This window comes from Sus scrofa, chromosome 9, assembly GCF_000003025.6.
Source record: "Sus scrofa isolate TJ Tabasco breed Duroc chromosome 9, Sscrofa11.1, whole genome shotgun sequence".
Classification (NCBI taxonomy): Eukaryota; Metazoa; Chordata; class Mammalia; order Artiodactyla; family Suidae; genus Sus; species Sus scrofa.
The window spans coordinates 130,308,338-130,330,775 of NC_010451.4; the positions used below are offsets into that span (position 1 = coordinate 130,308,338).

The window sequence follows — 22,438 nt, forward strand, 5'->3', positions numbered from 1 at the left end:
TATCTTCAGAGGTAGGGAACCACAGAACTAATCTACTAAGATTGTATGGAAGTAGTACTCAAGATCCACATTCTTTTGAATTATTAAAATCCAAATTATGATATTCAAAATATACTTTAAATGTTTATCCAAACCCATTTAACTCCTAAAAAAACCCATTTCAGTTTACCTCATCCTCTTATCTGCCTTAACTACAAGCAAATCAGGGCAGAAGGGATGGGAGAACCACATTAGAATGAGCAACACAAAACTAAGCTGGTAAATAAATTCTCTATTTAAAAAAAAACAACTATTTAAAATTTCTTTAAATGCCCAGACATTTGCAAAGGTTTGAGTATGCTAATTTTTTAATTAAAAGATATTTCAGCAGTGAAAGCTCTTTCATATGCACTACTGACTCTTCATCAAACGTTAACTTTCCAACTTAACACCAGTATAGCCGGTGGCAGCCTGAAGGTTCACCATCTGCTGCTACCCAAAGTCACTGTGGCCACCTTCAGAACATATGCATCAAAGCCTGGAGATAAGAGACTGAAGGAATACTGCCTAAGTCAGCAGAAGGGTGATGACGAACCCAGAGGCAGGCAACAGGCAAGCTACCAGAAAATTCAGAACGTCATGAACCATCAGTCACCTCTTAGAGTACATACCCAAGGTCACAAGGAACTCTTGTGGCTGAACAAAAAGACAAGAGAATGCTCTAATGAGATTTACTTAAGTAAATGTGATGAATTTTTCCTTTAAAAAAGGGGGGAGGAGAAGGCTAGCTAGTTAATTTTTAAATCCCCTAAAACTGTATTCAAAGCAAGCATACAATAAATAAAATAAAAAATTGAAGATGTATTAATATGAAATAATAATAAAGGTACATATTTTTTTCATGTAGTCGTAAAATAAGGCACTTCGCTTTGAAAAGTTTTTTTTCTAGGAACCATCATATCCAAATGTTACCCGTGTACTTTGAGACAAGGTCTCGTAAAAACCTACAAAATATCAATTGAAAACCCTGACTTCTGGCAACTGAAAAGTATCATTTAAGGCAATGATTACATTCACCACAACATCTTATGTAGAAACAAAATACTGTGATGTCTTTTAAAATACTAAAAACAGAGAATCTCAAGAATTTGGCTATATTCAATTATGGCTATTATTCAACTGGCAGATATTCATCTTTTTTTTTTTTTTTTTTTTTGTCCTTTTGCCATTTCTTTGGGCCGCTCCTGCAGCATATGGAGGTTCCCAGGCTAGGGGTCCAATCCAAGCCACACCAGAGACACAGCAACGCAGGATCCGAGCCGCGTCTGCAACCTACACCACAGCTCATGGCAACGCCAGATCGTTAACCCACTGAGCAAGAGCAGGGACCGAACCCGCAACCTCATGGTTCCTAGTCGGATTCGTTAACCACTGCGCCACGACGGGAACGCCTCTTTTTTTTTTTTTTTTTTTTTTTTTGCAGATATTCATCTTAAAAGAAAGTCACTAACATGAAAATTTTGTGCATCACCTTTGATTTCTGGGTGGGTTTTCTGTATCTTAAATGCAGTTAAAAGAAAATCAGGAGTTCCCGTCGTGGCACAATGGTTAACGAATCCGACTAAGAACCATGCGGTTGCTGGTTCGATCCCTGCCCTTGCTCGGTGGGTTAACAATCCGGTGTTGCCGTGAGCTGTGGTGTAGGACGCAGACGCGGCTCGGATCCTGCGTTGCTGTGGCTGTGGTGTAGACCCGCAGCTACAGCTCCAATTCTACCCCTAGCCTGGGAACCTCCATATGCCGAGGGAGCGGCCCAAGAAATGGCAAAAAGACAAAAAAAAAAAAAAAAAGAAAAAAGAAAAAAAAGAAAAGAAAATACTCTAGATACAGTATCTTTTAACTCTTGATTTTTAAAATGGCAACAGGTGCATTTAGTTTGCATTAATTCTAATCTTAATCCAGATTTTTAAAAATTCTTCCAAGCCTCCACAGCGAATTAGTTAAAAATTAATTTAAAAATAGGGCATTATTAAGTATTCATGTACCCTAAGAACAGTTGTATCGAAGCCCATTTGTGCTGCTGTTTAAACTGAACACAACCTGTTGTGCACAACTATCTGCGGTCTCAACAACCAAATACAATGCTGTAGCGTGAACACAATTCATGCCTTCATATATTTAGTAACTTCAATAATAATCATGATGATTTTTTTAAAGGATCACAGCTTGTTGTTGTGATAGCTGAAAAATAGAGTAAATGCTACCAAAGTAACTTTATCTTCCAAGACATGTTATGACTATACTATGAATCATAATATTTAGAAAAGAAAATAAGCATCTTTTGGTGGTACTAAAACAGATTTGCAAATGCTAGTAATTTACTCAAAATGCATAGGCCAGTCATTCCCACATTGTTTCATTCCTCCAAGGGGCACTGAAATATGGTTAGCAAAGTTTTTCTTTGGCAGACTAATATCAGGATCAGAAAAGACCAAAAAAAAGACTTTTAAGATGTTTTTCTGATGGTCCTGTTGTGGCTCAGTGGGTTAAGGACCTGACACTGTCTCTGAGGATATGGGTTCGATCCCTGGCCTCGCTCAGTGCGTTAAGGATCCAATATGGCACAGGTTGCAGATGTGGCTGTGGTGTAGCCCTCAGCTGCAGCTCTGATTCAACCCCTGGTCCAAGAACTTCCATATGCCACAGATATGGCCATAAAGAGAAAAAAAGGAAAAGTTTTTCTACTTCCCATCTAAAAGTCACTTAGCCAAACCCCTGGATATACATTGTAGGCAAACAGCTAAATCTAGTCTTGCCCTATAGCAATGCCAAACACACGTGACTCTCCAGAAAATAATCCAGAGAGTAATCAAGTTCAAAAATGAATTTTAAATATCTTACATTCCTATTACCCAAACGTCAATGAATGTGAGCAATTCCTTAACAATGTCTCATCCTAGGATGTGAGGCTAATGATTCAGTGAACGATATAACCATCACAGAAATGTCATTTATATACACTTGAAAAAAAAGTTTTACTTTGTATAATTTTTCAAATCCCATCCCTATACATCTATTGCTTAAAAAAACACGTTTCTAAAGGACATGGTGTGTTTTTGTAAGAAAACAGGGTATAAATATAGCAGAAGGCAGAATATAAAAGACAAAGAAATTAGGTTTAAAACAGAAATGCTTAAGAGCTGGGAAAAACATCCACTTAGGAGGCTCTTCTCAGATCCAAAAGCTTTAAAAGCTAGATCTCTACACCTTTGTCATTTTCATTTTGATTGTCTGTTTTCTGTTTTTGCGAAGCAACTTGCCCAAGGCCACAAAGAGATTATGCTAAAGAGAGGTTAAAACTCTGAAGTTCTGGGTTTATAGGCCCAAGTTCAGCTCTTGTCATTCAATTCCACAATGAAACCATTTATTCCATTTCTCTGGTTTGAATTCTGAAGTTCACTTGGGATAATGACTTGACATTGTTAAATTCAGATGAAAATTAATTCAATTAAAAGTAGAGTCTTGTATTTAGCTTCAGATCCTTCTTATTTGCATTTGCTAGAAACACCTAATGCTCTTGTTCTGATATAAACTATGTCCATTCATTCTCTAGTTTGCTATTCTCATTCTGCTGCTAAATGTGCTCCATAAATATGCTTGAATAAATTTATAGGTCCTGAAAACTGAAACAGGTCCCTAAAAAGCAGCAAATATATCCAAGTAGTATTTTTATACTGTGTACTCCATAAATGTGGTTTTTTTTTCTTGGCTGTGCCAGTGGCATACAGAAATTCCCAGGCCAGGGACTGAACCCATGCCACAGCAATGACCTGAGTCACAGCAGTGACAAGAGCAGATCCTTAACTGCTAGGCCATCAGGGAACTACAGGAAATGCTATTTTATAATGATAATGGACGGACACAGAGGCTACATCTTCAGGTCAATCAATACATATCCAACTAAGGTACCAATGTCAAGAGACAGTCTGATTCCAATTCAGAAGAAAATACTTTAAGGGCAAGAAAGCCTTACATGCTATTAAAGTGTATTAAATTATTAAGTGTTTAAAAGAGTTTTATACTTTTGCAGGAGATGGGGTTGATATTCTGGTGCTGATTTAAATGTTTTAACATGACTTGGAAAATTTACTTAGTGTAAGAATACAATGCGTTCATGTTCTTAAAAATTCCAAAATATTTTAAAGAACATATGAAACATAAAGTCATAACACTCATTCTCAAATTGACAATTTCATTGACTGCAACAATTTTCCCGACAATCTACAAGGGTACTTTTTGAGGGAAAGCAAAAAAGTGAGAAGGATGAATGTTTTGACATGTCATTCATACAAAAATGTTAATTTTTAGAAAAGTACCTGGTATTTGGGGCATATGAAGATTTGTTGGAGGAGGCATAGAAATAGTATCAAAAACTACCATACAATATGAACAAATGCAATGAGAAACAGGCTCTAGGCCGTAAAGGGATACAGCCAAAGATATTTAAATCAGACAGTAAAAGGCAAGCAAGGGAGCCTTTCCAAGAGAAGACAATAATTAAGAATGAGACAAAATTGGGAGTTCCCACTGTGGTGCAGAGGAAACTATCTGACTAATATCGGATAAAAAAATATGGATTCAATCCCTGGCCTCGCTCACTGGGTTGGGGATCCAGCGTTGTCGTGAGCTGTGGAGTAGGCTGCAGACACAGCTCAGATCCTGTGTTGTTGTAGCTGTAGCACAGGCCAGCAGTTGTAACTCTGATTCGAACCCTAGCCTGGGAACTTCCATATGCCTCAAGTGCACACCTAAAAAAGGCAAAAAAAAAGGATGAGACAAAATTAAGTGAGGAAGGATAGGAAAAGTCACTCCAGGTAAAGGGGTACATCATGTGTAAAATATGACACCTTCTGTACCATTCAAGTTCAACAGGGCTGTAACCAAGGCAGCATGCTGAGGTGGTCTGGGAAAGGTCTTTGTAAGCTTAGCTAAGAAGTCTGACATTAATCCTAAAATCTATGAGAAGGTATTAAACACTGTTAAGCAAGAGAGTTATTAGTGTTAGAAAAGTCACTTTTCTAAAGCATTAGTTTTATGAATTATTCTGGCAGCAGTGTTGACAATGAACTGGAAGAAAATCAGACGAGAGACAAATAACAGTATGTTTTAAAAGGGGGACAGAGGGAGTGGGAGGGATCGGGAGCTTGGGCTTATCAGACACAACTTAGAATAGATTTACAAGGAGATCCTGCTGAATAGCATTGAGAACTTTGTCTAGATACTCATGTTGCAACAGAACAAAGGGTGGGGAAAAAATGTAATTGTAATGTACACATGTAAGGATAACTTGATCTCCTTGCTGTACAGTGGGAAAATAAAAAAATAAAAAACAAAAACCAAAAAAAGGAGGACAAATAACAGTATGTTTTAAAAGGGGGATAGAGAGAATCGTGTATACCTTTAAACTTACAAATAACTTGGGATGCCTAAATTTCGATTTGAACCAGTTGATGAAAAGATGGGTTAGATGTAACTAGCAGTGCCCAGAAGCTACTGGGTCCACCTGAAATGATTATTCTACTTATATGCCACCTACAGAACTCTTGGTTATATTTTGTTGAAAAAAAAATGTGTTAACAACTTTAAAAAGGTCAACAAGGACATGCTGATCAAAATTATGAATGCCATGAAGCTGAGAGGACTACATGATGTGTTAAATTTAACATTTCCTGAAACAGCGCTATTCCCTATAGAAAAGGCATTAAATAACAGTAAAGAAATTTTTAAAGCTATATAATCATGACTACAAAGAACAAAAAAGGAGATGAAAGAAGACAGCAAAATTGTAGAACACAAAACAGATGATAAATGTCTATAGGTGGAAAATAAAATGTAAGCCAATTCTTACTCCAAAGTTCCAGAAATGAGAGGTACCAGGTATCTTCTGAAAACAGAAGAACGGGGGAAAAGTCACAGCCAGGCCGGCAGCTGCCGTCCTTCTCCCTCCCTCTCCCTGGCAGAAGACTAGAGGTTGAGTCTCTGAAGGAATCAGATACTACAGACAACTAAAAGAGGGACTGAAGAGTGGTACAGAAAGCAGGGCCATTATGTGAAAACCTACACACCAAACTGATGAGAACATGAGTCCCCTTTAACCGGCGGGCTCCTAGAATGCTGTTGGTCTAATACTAGATTCCCTGGTAAGAGACTGCATGGTTCTTTTCTAAGGACACCAATTGGCCTAAAAGATAAAGCATATAGATTCTGACATTTATTAGATTTCCTAATAAAATACTTGGATTATTAGCCAAATAGAAGGTCACCAAATGCTCAACCAGTGAAGAAAAAAAAAAAAATCCCACCAAAACATACAATTGTGACATTATAGAATAGGAGGGACAGAGAGAAGATCCTATAGGCCTCCATCAAGAAAGAGAGAGGGGTGTTCCCGTCGTGGCGCAGCAGAAACGAATCAGACTAGGAACTATGAGTTTCAATAGTGTAAAATGCAATGACTTTGTGCTATTAAGCAGCTTTGTTGCAGGTTTGATCCCTGGCTTTGCTCAGTGGGTTAAGGATCCAGCGTTGCCATGAGCTGTGGTGTAGGTCACTGAGGTTGCTGTGGCTCTGGCGTAGGCTGGCAGCTACAGCTCCAATTTGACCCCTAGGCTGGGAACCTCCATACGCCATGGATGTGGCCCTAGACAGCAAATAAATAAATAAAATAGGAAAGAAAAAGAGAGGAAGAAGAAAATCAGGTCAGGAACTGGAATGCAGTACAGAAGAATGATGAAGGGAATACCCAGAATAACAGGAAGTTGCAGACTGACCAGGAAAGCTATGCAGATGGTTAAGAGAACAAACCAATCCAGACTTGAGCAGAACAATGAAGGAACCTAAGAAAGAAGGCTCTGAGAAAACCACTCCTGTGATGTACTATCTGAAATGTCTGACCTGAGACATTTTAAAGTTTTATCAGAGGTTTTAGTAATAAATAATGATAGGGATACAGAAAAAAATAAGCAAATGGGGGGTAGGAAATGAGGCAATTTATTAACCCTAAGAAAAACCAAAAATCTGTACAAGGAAAGTCCAAAAATATTTCAACTGATTGAAATGTGCGCCAAATTTAAGCAAAATAAAACTAGAAAAAAAAATAATACCAACTAGAAAAATAATATACTGTCTTGAAATAACTAAAAAAAAAAAAAAAAAAAAAAAAAAAAAAAAAAGGTTATTGACCAAGGGTAGTAAGTACAAGACCTAAAGCAGCAGTATTTGGCTTAAGAGAAAAAAGCACTTCCTATGAGTTTCAATAGTGTAAAATGCAATGACTTTGTGCTTTTAAGCAGCTTTGTCTTTATTTACACTTTTTTTTTTTTTTTTTGGTCTCTTTAGAGCCCCACCTGCAGCACATACATAGCACTCTAGTTCCCAGGCTAGGAGTTGAATGGGAGCTGTAGTTGCTGGGCTACACCATAGCCACAGCAACGCCAGATCCAAGCCTCATCAGCAATTACACCACAGCTTATGGCAATGCCAGATCCTTAACCCACTGAGTGAGGCCAGGGCTTGAACCCGAATCCTCATGGATACTGGTTGGGTTCATTACACTGAGCCAGGACGGGAATCCCTATTCACACTTCTTTGTTGTCCCCTCCCCACTGCTTTAGAATTTACATACTGACCTATATCTCTCCTGCTAGACTGAAGAGAACCATGTCCTATACAGCACCTAATACAGTGCCTGCCACATGGTGGCATTCAAAAGAAGATTGTTAAATTAATAAATTAAAGGCCCTGAAGCCATTCGATGGGGCAAAAGATGGGCCACCAGATCTGTATTTTACTGGGTCAAATGACCTTAAATAGTCTTTTCTCACCCTGAGATTATGTACCCCAAGCCATAGGATTTTACTTCCTATGAAACTAGTCCCTTTACTTTGAAATTACTTAGTTCTGTACACGTTCTTCACCAAGTAGAGGAAGTTTTCCTCTATTCCTAACTTGCTGAGAGTTCTTATCATAAATGGGTACTGGATTATGTCAAATGTTTTTTTCTTATCATAAATGGGTACTGAGATTATGTCAAATGTTTTTTCTGAGAGTTCTTATCATAAATGGGTACTGGATTATGTCAAATGTTTTTTCAGAATCAACTGATATGATGATGTGATTTTTCTTCTTTAGCCTGTTGATATGCTGGATTATGTTAACTGACTTTCAAATACTAATCCAGCCTCGTACACCTGGGATAAATCTGACCTGGTCCTGTACAAGTCTTTCTATATATTACTAGATTCAAATTCCTAATATTTTGATTAGTATTACCATATCTATGTTAATTAGAGATATGGGTCTATGGTTTTCATTTCCAGTGATATCTTTGGTTTTAATGTTAGGATAATGCTGACTTCAGAGACTGAGTTAGGAAGTATCCCCTCTGCTCCTATCTTCTTGTGGAGAATCGGTATAATCTCTTCCCTAAATGTTTTATGGAATTCACCAGTGAACTCATCTAGGCCTGATGCATTCTGTTTTGGAAGCTTATTAATTATTGATTTAATTTCTCTAATAGATATAGACCTTCTCAGATTGTGTACTTCTTGTTTGAGTTTCAGCAGACTATGTTTTTCAAGGAATTGGTACATTTCATTTAAAATTGCACACACAATTTTGTGTGTACTGAGTTGTTCATAGTATTCATTTATAGTCCTTTTAATGTCTATAGGATCTATAGTGATGCCTCCTCTTTCATTTCTAAGATTAGTAATCTGTGTCCTCTCTCTTTTTTCCTTAGTTGGCCTGGACAAAAGTTTACTGATTTATTTTTTCAAAGATCCAGCTTCTGATTTTATTACTTTCTATACTGATTTCTCATTTTCAATTCCTATGATTTCTACTTTAGTTTTTATTATTTCTTTTCTTCTGCTTAATTTGTATTTAATTTCCTCTTCTTTTTCTAGTTTCCTAAGATGGAAATGTAGATGACTGATTTTAGGTCTTCCTTCAATTTTAATATATGCATTCAATGCTATGAATTCCCCTCCAAGCACAGCTTTCACTGCATCTCACAAATTTTGATAATTTGTTTTTTCATTTTTGTTGAGTTCAAAACAGTTTAAAATTTATTTTTAGGTTTGTTCTGTATGTGTTATTTAGAAGTGTACTGTTTAATCTTCAAGTATTTGGGGATTTTCCAGTTATCTTTCTGTCACTGAATTCTGATTTAGTTCCACTGTGGTCCAAGATCAGATGATGTATGAATTCTACTCCTTTGAAGTTGTTGGAATTCCCCTGTGGCTCTGTGGGTTAAGAATCCACCATTGTCACTGCTGCAGGTCAGGTCGCTGCTGTGGCATGGGTTCAATCCTTGGTTTGGGAACTCCACATGCGATGGGTGTAGCCAAAAAGGAAAAAAAAATATAGTTGTTAAGGAGTGTTTTCTAATCCAGAATGTGGTCTATCTTGGGAAATGCTCCACTGAGCCTGAGAAGAATGTACTTATGCTATTGTTGGATGAAGTCATCTATAAATGTCGATTATGTACAATTCTGTTGACTGATGGTGCTACTGAGTTCAACTACACCTTTCATGAATTTCTGTCTGCTGTATCTGTCCATTTCTGATAGAGCAATGCTGACATCTCCAACTATAACAGACTTTTCTATTTCTCTGTGTAGTTCTATCAGCTTTTTGCCTCACGTATTCTGATGCTCAATTATTAGATGCATGTACATTAACGACTGTTATACCTTCTTGGAGAACTGATCCTTTATCTTATGTATTGCCTCTGATAATTTCCAGTAATTTGCCTTGCTCTGAATTCAGCATTGTAATTATTACAGCTATTCCCACATTCTTTTGAGTAATGTGAACATGGTATCTTTCCCTAACCCTTTACTTTTCTTTCTTTCTTTATACACACACACACACACACACACACACACACACACACACACATATACTTTTTAATATATATACTTTTAAAGTATCTTACAGACAACATATACTTGGATCTTATTTATTTATCTTCTCTGACAAATTCTATCTTTTTAAATTTAATTTAATTTTTTTTCTTTTTAGGGCCACACCTGTGGCATATGGAAGTTTCCAGGCTATATGTTGAATCAGAGCTGCAGCTGCTGGCCTACACCACAGCCACAGTGACATCAGATCCAAGCTGCATCTGCAACCTACACCACAGCTCACAGCAATGTTAGATCCTTAACCCTATGAGCAGGGCCAGGGATCAGACCTGCATTCTCTTGGATACTAGCCAGGGTCGTTACCGCTGAACCACAACAGGAACTCCAAAGTTCTGTCTTTTAAATGGTGATTTGGATGATTGATCTTTATGATTATTGAAATAGTTGGATATATACCATATTTTTTACTTCTTTCTATTCATTACCCTTATTTTTCCTACTTTTTTCTTCCACTCTTTTTCTGCCATTTGTGGCTTTGAGTACTTTATAGGATTCAACTTTTTCTGCAATTTAGCAAATAAATTACACCTCTTTTTTTACTTTAGTGCTTGCCCTAGAGTTTGCAGTATACTTTTAAAACTAATCCAAGTCCACTTTCAAATCAAATTATACTTCTTCTCAGGTAGTGCAAGTACCTTATAATAGCAAAATACTCTTAATTCATTTCTCCCATCCCTGGTATCATTACTGCCACTGATTTCACTTATACAAAAATATATAAAAACATACACACACACACACACACACACATACACACACACATATATATAACCATGCATGAATGAATACACTGTCACTGTTATTTTGAACTTCTTTCTTCTCCTTCCAGTATTCTAATTATACTATGCCTTTTATAGATATACCATAGTTCTTGGATATCCTGTTTCTTCTTTTTTTGGGAGTGGGGGCTTTTTTTCTCTTTCCCTTTTCAGTTTGGAAGTTTCTATTAATATATCCTCAAGCTCAGAGATTCTTTCCCCAGACCTGTTCCGTCTACTCATGAGCCAATCAAAAGCATCCTTCATTTCTGTATAGTATTTTTTTACCTCGTTTCCTTTCTTATTTAATTAACTAATTTATCATTTTTTAATGGCCACGCCCATAGCATATGAAAGTTCCTGGGCCAGGGATTGAATCCAAGCCACAGCTGCAACCTATGCTGCACCTGCAGCAATGTCAGCTCCTTTAACCCACTGTGCCAGGCTGGGGATCAAACCCACACCCCTCCACCGCAACCAGAACCACCACAGTGAGATTCTTACCCCACTGCACCACATTACGAACTCCTCTAATTTCCTTTTTAGTTCTTTATTAGAATAAAATTCTTTCTCTCTACCTACATTATCCATCTGTTCTTGTATGTTGTCTACGTTTTGTATTAGAGCACACAGTATATTAGTCATGTTGTTTTTAAGTTCATGACCTGTAATTCCAACATCCTACCTTATCTGAAGGATATGGTTCTAGTCTTGTTTTCTTCAAATTATGTCTGTTTGCTTCAAATTATGTCTGTTTGCTTCTTTTTCCATTTAATATGCCTTAAAAATTTTTTGTTGAAAACTACACATGACATACTGGGGAAAGCAGCTCCAGGTAATATGCTTTTAGTAATGCTGTGGAAAGATATCAGGAGAGGGGAAGAATTCTATAGTCCTATGATTATGTCATAGTCTTTTAGTGAGTCTGTAGCCCTATACTGTGAATTTCACAAGTGTTTACCAGGTTCTCCCCAGCCCTAGGCGGAACCAGATGGCTGCAGGGAACTCAAGTTGGGTATTCCCTTTCCTCTACATGCAAAGCTAGAGCTGACTGGTGACAAGATTTATATATGGAGAAAGAAAGAGCTTTTTTAGTGATTGCTCTAGTTATTATATATACATAACATCACCGTCATCATCCTTTTATTATCTCAAATGAAGTGCAGAAAACTTACATCCCTTTATGTTCCTTTATACACCTTCATTTATAATTGTCTTAAATATCTTCTCTGTGTACATTTAGAATCACCTCAGACAGCACAGTTTTGTTCAACCATGAAACAACTTAGAATACTTGGAAGGGGAAGGAAAAAAATTTATTCTTATTTTCCCCTTCTCAATGTTCTTTCTCTCTTTCTAAGATTCCTGCTTTTGTTATTTCCTTTCTGTTTAGAGAACTTGTTTAAGCCATTCTTTTAGAGTAGACTGGCCAGTGACAAATTCTCTTAGTGTTTCTTCATCTGTGATTGGCTTGATTTCCCCTTCATTCTTTAAGGATCTTTGCAGAAGATAGGGAAAATGGGTTGACAGTTCTCTTCTTTTAGCACTTAAGTCTTGTGCCATATCCTGATGTCTTTGATGGTTTCTGATGAGAAATTGTCATTTGAACTGTTTTTCCTCAACAGGTAAAGCGTTGTTTCCCTCACACTGCTTTCAAATTCCTTCTGCCTTTAATTTTCAGAACTATGATGTGCCTTGGATTTATCCTGTTTTGAGATTCACTCCGCTGCTTCAGTCTGCAGGTTTATGGTTCTGTCTTCAAATTCATTATTTCCTCTGTCCTATCTATTGCACTACTGAGCCCACTGAGGTTTTTAATTCCCTCTCTCTCCTACTGTATTTTCAATTTTAAAATTTCACTTGGTTGTCCTTTTTTATGCTGAGGCTCTATGTATTTTTGTTTGTTTTACGCATGCCTGTGATTGCTCACTGAAGCATTTTTATGATGGCCCTTTTAAAATCCTTGTTAGATAACTCTAACATCTGTATCATCTAAGTATAGGTCAGTATTGGCATTAGTTGACTGTCTTTTCTCAAATTTCTGTCGAAATTTCTCAAATTTCTATCCAAACCTGGACATTTTGGATATTATGAGACGTTGGATCTTACTTAATGTTTTTATTTTAGCAGTCCTTCCCTGGCATCATTCTGATGGGGAAGGGGGCTAACTGGTTTGTTTACTCCATCTGGGCTTCACTGACATCTGGGGGAGGAAAGTTACAGTTGGGTGGGGTAGGAGTTCCGGCCTCTGCTGATATCATCCTGGCTAGGAAGGGTGGAGGTATGTCCTTACTACTCCTCGCATGGCCTCCACTGACACCATGTGGGGTAGCTTCATTACCCTGGGCAGTGGCCAAATCCTGTCTCCACCAGGCCTCCTCTGACCCTACCCAAGTGGGGAAAGAAAAGGAGCCGCTTTACCAACTGGGGGTGGGGGTGGGGGGGGTGTGCTAAATGTCCAGGCTCCCCAAGGGGTCTTAAATGACATGTTTCATCTCAGATCCTCCGTTGGCTATTTCTGACACCATCCCAACCAGGGGAATGTGGCACCTCATTACGTACTTGTAAGGATGACGTCTTGGAGCTTCAAGCAGCCTTTGCTGGTGGTGGTGAGGCAGGGCCAAAGTTTTCCTGTGCTGTTTGGCTGGAGTAGAATGGTTACTGTCTAAAAGTTTTCTGTCTTTAAACTGCCCCTTTCCTAGTCCTTTGGCCAGAAAGTGTAGGCTTTTGTTAGGTTCGTTTTTGGTTTGTGCCCGTTATCTTCTCTGAGTTGCCCATTTCTCCAACATCCAGTATAGAATAAGTGAGGCAAGAGAAAATTCAGGGAATTCACCACCATGCAGTCTATTAGGTCCCATGGTCACTAGCCTGTCCTCCTTTCATTCTCGACTTTGCAGAATCTTCTTATGTTTGTTTCTTACATAATGTCCAGAGTTTTATTTATACTTGGCAGAAAGAACAGATAAAAGGATATCAACTCCATTTTTCTCGAAGCAAAAGTCCAACATCTAAAATTTGATAAAGATACTAGATAATGTTATTTCACCACACTGTTTAAATAAAGGACAAATTCCTATTAATCCAATTCGACTCAATGTTCCCGCAAAGAGTAGATACCCAAACACTGATGCTTCTGTGTCCCAATGACAGTTTTTCCACGTCATAGACGATATTAGTTAAGAACCTTAAAAATATTAAGTACTAGTCTTTTACATCTACTCAATATGAACAATCTCCATGAATTTTCTCAATCATATTTTAGTCACAAAATAGAACCCCCTATATTTTTTCCAAAAGCAAGGCGACCTAAAAATTCTCCCCAACAAACATCAGGTAAAGCTGAGAAGCTAACTTGATTACAAAATGCCAAGGCACTTGATGTAATAGTTTTAGGTTTACAAAGTATGTGGCATCTCTTATAAAGCATCCTAGTGGAATTGATTTTTTGCTTGGTCTAGCCAAACGATCTTAACCTTGTAAACACCACACACACACACACACACACACACACACACACACACACACACACACACCGAAGGACTGGCTAAAAACAAACGATCTTAACCTTGTAAACACCACACACACACACACACACACACACACACACACACACACACACACACACACACCGAAGGACTGGCTAAAAACAAACCAGAAACCCACAGGAAGTTGCAAAAATAACACAGAGTTCCATCCACCCCTCACCCAACTCCTCTCTATGGTAACAGCTTATTGAACATATCAAAACCAGGAAACTGACATTAGTATATTACCGTTTACTAGATTGTGGACTCCTTTATCCTTTTTATAGATATCCTACATGAACAGGCAACCTTCTCAGAAACTCTCTCCCATAGGGGCATCCTATTAGCAGTCAAACTACCAACCCAGACTGCAAATTACCTATACATAAACAATCCTTCTACATACAAACATATACACCCCCTCCATATTCATACCTCACACACATAAACACAAAAGTTTGAACCCACACAGCCACAAACTTACATGAAAAAACAACAATCAATCTTTCTTATCTGAGTATTGTACTTCCACTGATTTCTACTTTCTCTTGCTATTACTACATGAAGGCTATAGGTAGAATCTGAGGGCTAAAAGAAATCTTCAAAAGTTATCTAGCAAAAAATCCAACCAATGCTTGAATTCTTTGTACAACAACCTCATCCATGATCCTTCAGCCTTTACTTGAATATTTCTAATTACAAGAAACAAATAAGATACGGAGAGATCCAATCTGCCTTTGTTCAATCCTAATTCTTTTTTTTTTTGGTCTTTTTGTCTTTTTTGTTGTTGTTGTTGTTGTTGTTGTTGCTATATCTTGGGCCGCTCCCGCGGCATATGGAGGTTCCCAGGCTAGGGGTTGAATCGGAGCTGTAGCCGCCGGCCTACGCCAGAGCCACAGCAATGTGGGATCCGAGCTGCGTCTGCAACCTACACCACAGCTCACGGCAACGCCGGATCGTTAACCCACTGAGCAAGGGCAGGGACCGAACCCGCAGCCTCAGGGTTCCTAGTCGGATTCCTTAACCACTGCGCCACGACGGGAACTCCCAATCCTAATTCTTGAAAGTTATCTCTAATCGCTAGTCAAAATTTAGAAAGCCTGTATTCATTTAGTTCTCGTTGTATTCTCTGGGGGATGTGAACAAGCAAGGCTTATCCCTCGTTGCTTTTCTCCCAGGGGTACAGAGACTCTATTTGCCTAAGACGTCCTAGTCTGCGTCTGTTCATCTGGCATACTTAGTAACTCCTTTCACCCTCAAGATTTGAACAAAACATTGTATATCCATTCTATCTTCAATAGCCCTCAAAAATATGAAGGCCACATATGTTTTTATCAAGTTAACCACCCCTCATTTTCTTCTTTGTATGTTTTGAGGGCCTTCACTGACCTTATCAGTCTTGCTTCTGAATGCATACCAGCATATTTCTATTCCAAGAGCTTAAGTTCCTTGTCATATATAGAAAGATTTCATAATCATTGAAAGATTTCATAATCCCAATTAAAGAACAGAGTATCATTTACTTCCATTTGAATACTAGACAAGATACAGCTGTGAAATTACTGTCCCTCTGGGTAAAGACGGTTGTGTGTCTTGAACCATGATACTAGGCAACAGTCTCATATTATACCAGTAGGTGTCGCTCTATATATGATCTATTTAAAGTTACTTTAGTCTCAATTTCATTCATTCAACAAATATTTATTGAATGCCCATTATATGCCAGGTATGATCCTACGTGCCAAGATTATAGACATGAAAAAAAGACAAGATCTCATTTTCATGGAGTCCACAGTCCAGATATATTAATGAACAAATCTACTTTATTTACTTACTATATAAGTCTGGAAAATCTTATTCCTAGGGAAATTTTATTTTCCTAAGTTATTAGTAACACTCAAAATAACTTATAAAGAACATCAGAATGAAACAGAGAAAACATATTAGGTACAAGTAAGATTAATGTAACCAGTGTATTTTCTAGTCATCTGAGAATTGATATTTCTCTTCCACACTTCAAGTTTCTAAAACCCAAATTTTAGGTATTCCTCATTACAACGAGGAGGAATTTCTTTAAAAACAATTCAGTTTTTTTAAAACCTACTTATTCATGTTTTTATAAAAGTTTGTAGAGACTATTACAAACTTTTAAAGATTATTTGCAAAGCTTATTAATTCCAAAATACATAGCTCCTTATTTCTACTTAGAAAGTTAAAATGTCCCCTTCTAGATACCAACATACTCCCCAGGTTAAAAGAACAAAGATGCTAATGTAAATTATACACTTCAGCACAGAATTTAGGAATTCCACCACTGTCAACATTCTTATTTGGATAAATGTGTGAGACTCAGAGCTGTTACTAGGACTTGAAAGTGACCTACTCATGATAAGAGCAAACATGAAAGGTCACACTTTGTCAAAATAAACAGATCTAAGAGAGGGAGCAGACACTGTACATCAAAAAAAAAAAAATACATCTGCCTGCACAGAAATCCAAGAACTATTTAATTGCTATTTTACTTCTCTGTATTCTCAAATAGAAGGAAAGGCTAGGAAAAACACGGTAAAGGAAATATTTCAGGCTCAAAAGTCCTACTGCTTAGCATGCTTTAAGTTCAAAATTCAGTGAAAATAAATTTGAGAAAATTGATGCTTATAAGAATTTAATAAGACCCTAACAGCTTCATATAATATTCAACCTAATGTCCCCTTTGAAATACCCTAAACTCTTAATTACTGTCCAAATTACCTGAAATAAATCACATACTGTTCAATTTTAGCATGGAATCACACACATACTGTAGAACACAAGAAGTATCCAATGAACATGAAGTTATAAATGAACACTAAGATACTTCACAAAAGATGATTAACATTAAAAGACTAATTAATTCATACCTAACATTATGGTATTTTCTTTTACTCTGAGAGATAAAGTGGTAGTTAGTCAAATATGTTTAAAATACGGTCTATTGTGCATGGGTTTTTTTTTTTGTTTGTTTTTTTGTTTTTTGTCTTTTTGCTATTTCTTGGGCCGCTCCCGCGGCATATGGAGGTTCCCAGGCTAGGGGTCGAAGCGGAGCTGTAGCCACCAGCCTATGCCAGAGCCACAGCAACGCGGGATCTGAGCCGCGTCTGCAACCTGCACCACAGCTCACGGCAACACCAGATCCCTAACCCTCTGAGCAAGGCCAGGGATCGAACCCGCAATCTCATGGTGCCTAATCGGATTCGTTAACCACTGCGCCACGACGGGAACTCCTGTGCATGGTTTTAAAATTACATTTGTAAACTCTCTGACAAGCCCAATAATGTTAATGTTTGGCATACCTAAGATGTCACCAAATTTGGAGAAATTCAACAGCAGATACTTCTGTTACCACAGGATTTTTATCCCAAATATAAAAATGTGTTTGTGTGTGCAAAGGAGCTTTAGTGTACTGGAAAAAGTATGGCTTCTGGTGTCACAAAGATCAGATCTGAAACCCAGTACTGCCCTAAACAGCTAAGTGACTTCTGGTCAAGTTACTTAAACTGTTCTAAACATCACTTTCCCATCAAGATACAAATAACAGGGCTGGAGAAGGATTAATAAGTTGCGTTATATAAAATGCCTACAACATTGTCTGATAAAAAGTAGGGACTGGAGAAATGGTAGTTATTAGGAAAATACCATTTTTCTTTTTGACCAACAGATTGACTATACCAGTTAATCCTGAAGAACTATTGACTCACTAGTTTTTATAACTAACACAAAGTATATCTTTACCTGCTATAACAGATTTATAAAACCAAACCCCTTACTAGACTGAATGCCAACAAATAAGCACCTTCTCCTTTAACACAAATATATTTTGCATGACCTTACATGAATTGCTTAGATAAAAGCTTTTTCTCTTCTGCTTTTGTTATTTTAAAGTGCAGATGCATTTGAGTCATTTTCTCCTTTTGTTTCATATCCTTAAGATCCAAAGCTTCAAAGACATAATGTCAGCATGCAGTCAATTTATGACTGAACTCTCGAAGAGACACTGAAGAATTACCTTGTCAATCACCCCAAGGACTCTGAAGGCCTTCAGCTCCTCGGCAGGGCTCCTTAGGTTCCAAGGGGGCCTTGAACTTAGTGATCCTGGAGGCTAATGGAAGATATCAAAGATTATACATCAATCAGGGAGGTACTTGAAGGAAGACTGCCTGCTGAAGCAAATGCCAGGCCAAAGGAAACTAAATTTATCATAAATCAGAGAATGGAAAGATGAAAGGAGGAACTTTCTGTTTGTCTGTAATGTAAAATAAAAAAAAAATAAAATAAAAAACGAAGAAAATGAAAAGAAAAAGCAAGAAAAAAGTTACAAGTAAATCATAACATTGAAAACAAAATTTTAAAAAGAAAAATTAATGAGCTGATATAGTTCTAGAGCATTAATTCAATTCAGAACTGTAGAGCTAATATGAAACTTTGTAACAAATGGATAACTCAGCCAACAATCAATCACAGCCTTATATTTACCCCAGAAGGCTCAAGAGTTAGAAGGGCAGTGCAGGGGGTGGGGGTGGGGGTGGGGAGTCTAACTGAAAAACAACATAACAATGAGAGGTAGGGATGAGCTTGGGAAAGGAAGGAACATAAGTCATTTTCTCTCATCATAAAACTATAGTCTTTTATTACCTTATAAATATATACTATGAGTGTTAAGAATTGGCAGGTTCAAGTTCAGCCAGAAAAATTGCCAATAATAATGAAAAATTAAGAAACTATCATATAACCAATAATTATTAGAACTGAGATTATTTAAGCCTAGAAAAGAGATGATTTACAGGAGACAGAAAAATCTTTCTTTTAATATTTGAACATCTGTGATGTGGAAAAGTTAGTCTGTTCGCTACCAAAAAAGTCCAAAAAAGATCAGTGAACACAGAAGGGATACTTTAGTACCACACACAATAAAATAATAATCCCAACTCCCCATCCATTGGTCCTGGCTTTTCCCTATCAGTCAAGTAAGACATTAGACTCAATAAACTCCAAATACATCTCCATTTGGCATCTACAATCAGAAAGTGATGCTTTAATAATCCATTTTGCATTAAAATGGTGATGCTGCAAAGGATGACAGAACACACAAAGCCTTACAGTGTCCTCAGAACAGAGCTTTTTGTTGTGAAAAATCTATCAGAATATATAGTAAACATTTATCATCCCCGTGAGTAGAAGACAAATATCCTGGTTAACCAAATGCCATGATTAACAGAGTTACTGAGTAACCCTTTTTGATACTTTCAAGTCCTAGTACAGACCAGCGTCACTAGACAAGAAGCCTCTTGAGAACAGGAAATATGCCTTATCCATCTTTAGACTCACAGTGTCTAGCATGTTGGCTGGAGGAAAAAAGGAGAAAAAAGAGGAAGTAGGAAGAGAGGAGGGTAACAGGCGGAGGAGGTAGCATTGACAAATTAGATGTCATTTATAACTGGGAAAAATACACTTTGTAAAATTTTCTAAAAGCAACAATTCTAATTCCTTTAAAAAAATGTTTGTTTGGAGTTCCCATCGTGGCTCAGTGGTTAACGAATCTGACTACGAACCATGAGGTTGCGGGTTCAATCCCTGGCCTTGCTCAGTGAGTTAGGGATCCAGCGTTGCCGTGAGCTGTGGTATAGGTTGCAGATGCGGATTCCCGCGTTGCTGTGGCTCTGGCGTAAGCCGGTGGCTATAGCTCCAATTGGACCCCTAGCCTGGAAACCTCCATATGTCTCGGGAGCAGCCCAAGAAATGGCAAAAAAAAAAAAAAAGTTTGTTTGCTTTTAGGTTTAGCAAGCAAACACTAACTTTAATATGCCTAAACAGGTAGTGTTTAATTTTTTAAAAAGGATGACTTTTTATTTTTTAATGAGATTTAAGAATGTTCATGACAGTGGCAACCGGACAGGATAATCATTTGAAATCTATTCAAATCTATTCAATCTACTTCCAGGATATGTTTCAAAAAATACTTTTTTAGAATCTCACACTTTATTAGGTGCTGAGCTAGATGACATAAAACACAGATGCACCTCTGCTTCCTTAAAAGCTTAAAATCCAAAGGGAATTTTTAAGGATATAAAAACATTTAGCAGGGTATTTTAATAGACACAGAAAAGAAATAGTCTCTTCTCTCTTAATCCCTATTATTTCATCTTCATCCTTCATCTGCCCTGCGTTTACTACTTATAAAAAGTTATGATTATAATCTCCATTTTACAGATAAATAAAGGGAGGTTTGGAATGGTTGGGTGTTTGTGGTCAGAAAGAGCAGTGAAAGATCTGAGCCTACACCCCAACTCCTCACTCTACTGCTTGTGGTCTTTCTTCTACACAACACATTCTGATCATTAAAAATTCATCTCCCCCTTTTCTACTATCAAGGAAGAATAAGACCTGCTTGTGATTTTGATCGAAGGAATGGTTAGGAATACTTTAATTTATTCATGACATTATCTGATGGCCAAATAGGTCCCACATCTCTATCTGCTACCTATATCCTTGTATTCACTGATGTCATTAGATCATTCAGTTTCCCAAGAAAGTTATCAGTTTACGTTAGCAATCTCAACAGCAAAGAGCAAACCACAAAATCTCTGATGTGCCTGTCAATAAAGTTCTGTGGGCCCACTATGTGTGTGATGACAGAGGATATAAATCAACAAAAGACACAGTCCCCAGCTTCAATAAGTTTACCATCTACTAGAGGAGATGAGGCAAATAGATGAAAAGTTAAACAAAAATAAAACATTTTTTAAAAATATAAGACAACATGGAATTCCCATCATGGCGCAGCAGAAACAAATCCAACTAGGAACCATGTGGTTGCAGGTTCAATCCCTGGCTTCACTCAGTGGGTCAAGGATCCGGCATTGCTGTGAATTGTGGTGTAGGTCACAGATGCAGCTTGGATCCCATGTTGCTGTGCCTATGGTGTAGGCTGGCAGCTGTAGCTCTGATTGGACCCCTAGCCTGGGAACCTCCATATTCCTCAAGAGTGGCCCTAGAAAGCAAAAAATAATAAATAATAAATATGTATATATATACACACACACACACACATATAAGACAACAGAGATAAGTCACTAGTTTAGTGTATGATAAACTGGTCTCTGAAAGAAGTGGAACAAAAGGGGATTCTAAACGTTACAGTGGAATGTGGTTAGGAAGGACATCATACATAGGACTGGAAGAAAACTGGCCTGGTGGGGAAATGTTCAAATTGCAGAAGAGAGGAAAATAGCTACACATTTAATGCTGGTCAGTTTTAATTGCACCAACAGGACCTGAATGCCAAGAGGAAAAGTCTGGACTATGTTCTCCAGAGTCTACGAAACAAGTTTTTGTATGAACAACAACCCAATGAAAACAGTGACTTAGGAAGGTTACTTTTGCAAAGACAGAAATGGTGAAATTGTAATGGGGAAAGACCAAAGGCAAAGTGATCATTCAAGTTCTCTTTCTACTTTAACCATCTATAAAAGTTTAAGATCAGAGAAATGAACAAAGAAAGATCATGAAATAAAATCATCAATAAAAAATCCTGTATTTCTGATATGCAGTGTTTAAATTGGGTAGAATCCCTATAGATCTATTCCTTTTTTCAGACGGTAAAAGGAAACATAAATCCATAGAATTTTAAGAACATAAATCCATAGAATTTTAAGAACAGAAAGAGACAGAGATCAAGTCCAACATTTTTTTTTCAGATGAGAAAACTGAAAAGCAGCAAGGTTAAGTAATTTATCTAAGATGACAAAACTAGGTAATAGATAAGGGAGGATTAAATCTTATTGATAAAATAATACGGTAGTATTTAGGGAAACTTCCACCAATGCTACTGGGGTGGAGAAGGGTAAAAATATTTCTAGGCAACATGGCTGATTTCCTTAATGAAAAAAGCAGAATTCCACTTTTATGTATTAGCTACAATATCAGAAGATGCCTAGAGAAGCAAGGGGTTCAAAACTAAATATAGGGGGTGAGGAACAGGGAGAGGCAAGAATATATGATGATCCGCCAATCTTCAAAAACCAAAGACGGCAAGTATGTATCACTCGACCGCTCAAGCCCATGGCAGACACCACTGTTAATCCCACACTTTGTCTGGCAATACAGTGCTCTTGGCAGCCAGTGCCAGTGAATTAGAGTTAGCCCTAGTTTT

General features: G+C 37.5%; 1 protein-coding gene across 16 annotated transcripts in view; it reads right to left on the reverse strand.

Moving 5' to 3' along the window:
- The window catches only part of RPS6KC1 (ribosomal protein S6 kinase C1), a 230,954-nt gene that overhangs the window by 85,707 nt on the left and 122,809 nt on the right, over positions 1 to 22,438 (reverse strand). For 14 of the 16 annotated variants that reach the window (XM_021063835.1, XM_021063841.1, XM_021063842.1 and 11 more), the window contains one exon: positions 18,296 to 18,388. The exons of the other annotated variants lie outside the window; for them this stretch is intronic. In XM_021063835.1, the coding sequence (XP_020919494.1) occupies positions 18,296 to 18,388 (93 nt within the window). The remainder of the gene's footprint in view (positions 1 to 18,295; positions 18,389 to 22,438) is intronic. 16 annotated transcript variants of the gene reach the window in all.